Source organism: Festucalex cinctus, chromosome 11, assembly GCF_051991245.1.
Source record: "Festucalex cinctus isolate MCC-2025b chromosome 11, RoL_Fcin_1.0, whole genome shotgun sequence".
NCBI lineage: Eukaryota > Metazoa > Chordata > Actinopteri > Syngnathiformes > Syngnathidae > Festucalex > Festucalex cinctus.
In genome coordinates, this window is record NC_135421.1 from 22,108,955 (window position 1) to 22,113,878 (window position 4,924).

Here is a 4,924-nt window from a genome sequence, read left to right on the forward strand (position 1 = left end):
TGGGGGATCATGAGTTCTTTAAAATAATAATAATAAAAGTAACTGGACAAAGTGCAATTTCTAGAGAAATTGCGTGTGAATGCTGAAAACTGAATGCCAGTAGCTGAATGCTAAGATTTGAATGCATGTGGAATGCTTATGAAGTAAATTGAGAGATAAATTGTGAAATTATGACTTCCTGGTTACCAACTGTGCCACCGTTATTATTATTATCCATACTCCACCACTGTGGTCTCTTTTAGAGCGCCTCGATGTTGGCCATGAGTGCACGCATCACACAGAGAAATACAGAGGATTTGTTTTCCCCATTCTATTTGATGTCAATCATATAATTGTGCAACCGTATGTTGAAGTTGTGGCATTTTTTAACTTAATTTATACATACCATATAAAGAGTAAGAGCTTCAATAAAAGTGTTTACAAAACAGCTTTTTGCTACTTTGTCACTTTGAAGCTCTTACAAGCAATATGAGCATAGGCCAGACTGCTCTGATATTCAAAACCCTTGTTTACTGACAAAATGTCAAGTGAACCGGAGCCACAATAAACCTGTCAGGCCAGTGTGCGTGTGTGCGCTACTGTACAATCACACATGAAGCTCTGTCTGGATGTGCAGTTTGTGCAGCATCAAGGCCAAGCGCGAGTTGGCAAGCAAATCACAAGAAAAGAAGCACGCTTGTCTGGGACGTAATGACTTTCAACCAGTCGAAGCCGCCTGTACATTTTCAAACAGTGCTCAAGTTGTTCAATGCGACGGCCTCGCATGCAGACATCAAATATATCCTTCCGTCCCCCGCCTTGACACGCTCGTTTCTCTTTACCTGAATTCATCTCTCGCATTTCGGGTTTATTTTGCTAGCTTTAACGACTGTTTACTCACCTCTTTAGGTACATGTTTTTGCTCTCTAAGCTTTTAGGCTAGCCTTGGAGAGGTTTCACATAAACAAGCTAGAATTTGGGTCAAGTATTCTCCAATATAAATACTGAACATAGTATAAGCAGGAGATGAAGATGTAGCGACGGTCTTTCATGAGCACGGCATCTCTGGTATTTGTCTCGTAAAAGTCAGCGGCAGCCTCCGGTTCGCACGTGCTACGCGCTAACATGTCTGCATGCCATCCTGTTGTCATTTTGCATAATTATCGCCCAGAAGAGTTGTAAACTCCTTGCCAACAGCAAAAACACGTACAGTAGTGTTACAAATTGAACATTGTGTTATCTGCGTGTCTAAATTTAAAAGTGCTGTTTGAACAGGTGGATGGTTCAAACTACATGCCTCGGCTGCATATCTGACCCTAATAAGGACAAGCAAACAGTTTCTCCAATTTCATAGTTTTTTTTTTGTTTTTAATTCAAACGTTCACCACTCACTGTGTCACAATGTGCACCGTTCACTGCGACGCACTGAAGTTGTCTCTCCATTGTTTGACCACGTAACTAACATTGATGCGGTTGCTAAGCAACTAGAGTGAGTCTCTCCGAGCAGCTTGTCAAACTGAGGATGTGACGTAAATCGGCTGTAATATTATGTTAATATAATAATATAGATCAGAAAGTGTTACATTTCGTTTGTACAAAGTATTCAATGGATGAATACAATCCCTCATTGAAGGTCTCCCAGAATTCACTTACCTTCTGCTTGTTCACTTCTAGCCAGGTTATCCGCCTGTGCCGTCTTTTAGGACCTTTGGGATTGCGGTAAAATGATCTTCCCCTTCCCATCTCCTCGTTCATTATGAGGTCCTGGTGCATAATACTATATATTAATGTGTGCAGCTTGCTACAGACATGATATGCTATTTGAACTTAGCTGTAACAAGTTTTGGTGTGACCAACCAATCAGAGGACGTAAAATTGAAGGCCAGTGATGTGACATTGTGAGGACCATTTTGATATTGGTTATTGGTTTAATCTATGATCTTTGGTTGGACTTCCCAATCCAATTAGATTCATGTCGTTTATGTTACTACATATATCTTTAGGGTGAAATATGATTGGGGGGAAAAAAATCTAGCATCCTCATACACTACTAGAAGAAACTGCACCCCAAGTAGGAAGGCCAGAAATTAACCTCAGAACTATGACGTAGACCTTATTACACTAATCTACTGCGATCCCCAACATAAGAGTAATTCGGAGTAAATGTTAACCTTTTCAACATGACCACTGTTAACTTAAAACCGGTAAATTGCATACTTACTTGATGGCAATGGATGTAGTGGCAATTGGCAAAGGTGCAGAGGGAAATGCATACACGACTTGTGCTTCACAGATAAATCGCTAACCCGTAGGTAAAATGTTGCCAGTCATATTTAGAAGAAGACAAAATACTAACTTACCGAATGTTTACTCTCTACTCAGAATCTCCTTGTTGCTTTCTCACAAATTCAATAGTACCTTGAAAAGTAAAAATTCTGTTTATATTTCAAGTTCTTTTCAATTTTTTTTTTTTCCAAATTAAGTCTTCCTTCTGGACCACTTAATGTGGAACTTTGTGGAAAATTTGACTGTGTGACTTCCGCAACACATTCCACAATAAAATTAACCTCTCTGGGTAAAATTGAAATATGGGTGAAAATAAAAAAAATTATAATTAGTGTTGTTAATATTCACGCATCATGTTGTAAACTTGTAAGTGAAATGTATGTTGTTAGGAAAATGTCCTGCATCGCCACATTGATGTTTTATACACTAATGTATGTGCACTTATTCTGAAAGCAAAACATTTAAGTTTCCGGTTGCATCTCGACAGAGATTTCCTTGCTTTATACACTGGATGCTAGTGTTATCAACCATATTCAGGATTAGCATACTTCATAATAAAAAGAAATAATAAAAAAAAAAAACGAAAACCGGCTGGTTTGTCGCGAGAGGAGGTTTACATTTACAGACGTTACGGAAGATGGTGGCCAAACAGAGGATCCGCATGGCGAACGAGAAACACAGCAAGAACATCACGCAGAGAGGAAACGTGGCCAAGACGCTGGTGAGCTCTTTAAACTGTCAGCATGATGACATGAGCCCGACAGGTGACGTCCTCGTCCTGCATGGTCGCTATCTTCCAGCTGGGTTAGGAGGATGAGACGAGGCAGGGCGATGCTCTTGCCCATCATGCACATAGGAAGTCATCAAGCAAGTCCTGTTTCGCAAATCATGTTTTCAGGAATGAAATTATTAATATTTACGCCTCATCCCCTCCTAAAATCTGATTTGGACGCAGAGTGAAAGAAAAACAAGGGTGCTAACACTTAGACGTTTTATTTTGATGAGTGCCCACCTCTATAGAGGGTTGATCAACATTTCAATCAATCACTTTGATTGCCTAATTTCAACCCAAATAGAGAACACATTTAAATATTTGCCATTAATGTATTTAATCCAGCAATCTGTCCTCTTTTAAACAGAGATGGTTCGATAAGAATATATTCATGTCAATGCAGTGTGTTGTGCTATAGAGCCAGGCAGCAACATAATATATAATACCTAAAAGTTCTTGCCAGGGGGAATGACATTGAAGTGACGATAACGTGAAAATGTCGTGCTAAAAAAAGACAGAAAGAAACACTATTGTAGAGAAGGTCAAGTCGTGTGCACTTTCCAGCCATGCTTGTAAATAGTTCTTTGAAGTTAAAAGTTCCTCTTTAATGCATTAAGTGTTATCAAAAGGAAAATTTTAGATGAAAGGTTAAGTGCTACAGTATACTGTAGTATATAACTCTCAAATCATCATCATTTCTGCAATGGAGTGTTTCCTTTACATGGTGAAAACAAATGGCGTATTGTATTGCTTTTGTTTGTGACTATCTTCCAAACCGGGCAGTTTGTTATAGTAAACTTTTATCACATTCTAAACAAAAAACAAAACAATTTTCACTAATCAAATGACAACAATCCAACATTCAATGCTTTTCTTAATTAATAGTCCATAAACAATCTTGGCATTCTAGCAGGACAACTACATGCTATTACTGAGGCAAAACTGTGCCATTCCTGACAACGGCATGCTACTAGGACAATAAACCATGTTTTATTCTTGCCTCTGCTGTCCTAATGATAATGGTGTGTGTGCGTTTTCCATAGCGACCGCAGGAGGAAAAATATCCAGTGGGCCCCTGGCTACTTGCCCTCTTTGTATTTGTTGTGTGTGGATCAGGTATGTATTGCATGCAGCTTGTCATTAGCTTCATCATTCGCAGAAGAAAAATGAGGACCGTAAAGTGTAAACAATGTTTATGTAAATGTTTAGAAGTGATTTAGCTTAGTTTCATTTTTCGTATTACAATTGAACTGTTGCACGTAGGCTAAGTGAGGCTTCATCTAGTATTGATGAGCTGTAAGACTATGTACTGGTTATCCTCCCAGCCATATTTCAGATCATCCAGAGTATCCGTATGGGAATGTGATCCAGAGGCAGCACCTTGACTCGCTTCATGCCCCCACTGAGCCTGGCCAGGGCACAACCACGAGTACCCCCCAACCCCTCCAAAAGGGCCCAGAGACAGCCAACAGGCCTAGAGTGTGCAAAGCTGCCCCCGTACCGCCTCCGCTCATTCGCATTTGCAGTGTTGCAGTCTGTGGTGCTGACAGCTTTTTCTATGAACAGTCTAAAACCACACCGGCTGTGTCTTGTTACTCACTTGGCTCTTATCTTTGTGAACGTGTGCGAGTACAAATGTGTGAGACTGTTTATGCACGAGCGTGTCGAGATTCCTGCTGACGATGTGCCATACTTGCCTGTTGCAGTATTCATTTGTCTCGTGTAAGATGCTTTTTATTCTAATAAATGTTGAGCATTTAGCATTGTCAGCCTTTTCTCGTCAGCTTTATTATATTTTCAACAAGAACAAAATGTTGACGGGTTCTCTTGCACACTGCCGCCGGTCCTCTTCCCCAACAACAAAGAAGCAAAGTCACAAAACACCGG

General features: G+C 40.0%; 1 protein-coding gene across 1 annotated transcript; it reads left to right on the forward strand.

Annotated features, from left to right (window-relative positions):
* Nucleotides 1-2,735: 2,735 nt before the first annotated feature.
* Nucleotides 2,736-4,806, forward strand: serp2 (stress-associated endoplasmic reticulum protein family member 2). Its single transcript, XM_077537022.1, has 3 exons — nt 2,736-2,986; nt 4,081-4,153; nt 4,363-4,806. Exons 1-3 carry the CDS (start codon nt 2,903-2,905, stop codon nt 4,401-4,403), a joined length of 198 nt encoding a protein of 65 aa, XP_077393148.1. The 5' UTR covers nt 2,736-2,902; the 3' UTR covers nt 4,404-4,806.
* The last annotated feature ends 118 nt before the right edge of the window (nt 4,807-4,924 follow it).

Excerpts from the sequence above, each read along its gene's own strand:
- serp2 (XM_077537022.1), top strand. The coding sequence starts at position 2,903 with ATGGTGGCCAAACAGAGGATCCGCATGGCGAACGAGAAACACAGCAAG. Across the intron at positions 2,987-4,080 it reads GAAACGTGGCCAAGACGCTG|CGACCGCAGGAGGAAAAATA; the intron begins GTGAGCTCTTTA and ends CGTTTTCCATAG. Across the intron at positions 4,154-4,362 it reads ATTTGTTGTGTGTGGATCAG|CCATATTTCAGATCATCCAG; the intron begins GTATGTATTGCA and ends TTATCCTCCCAG.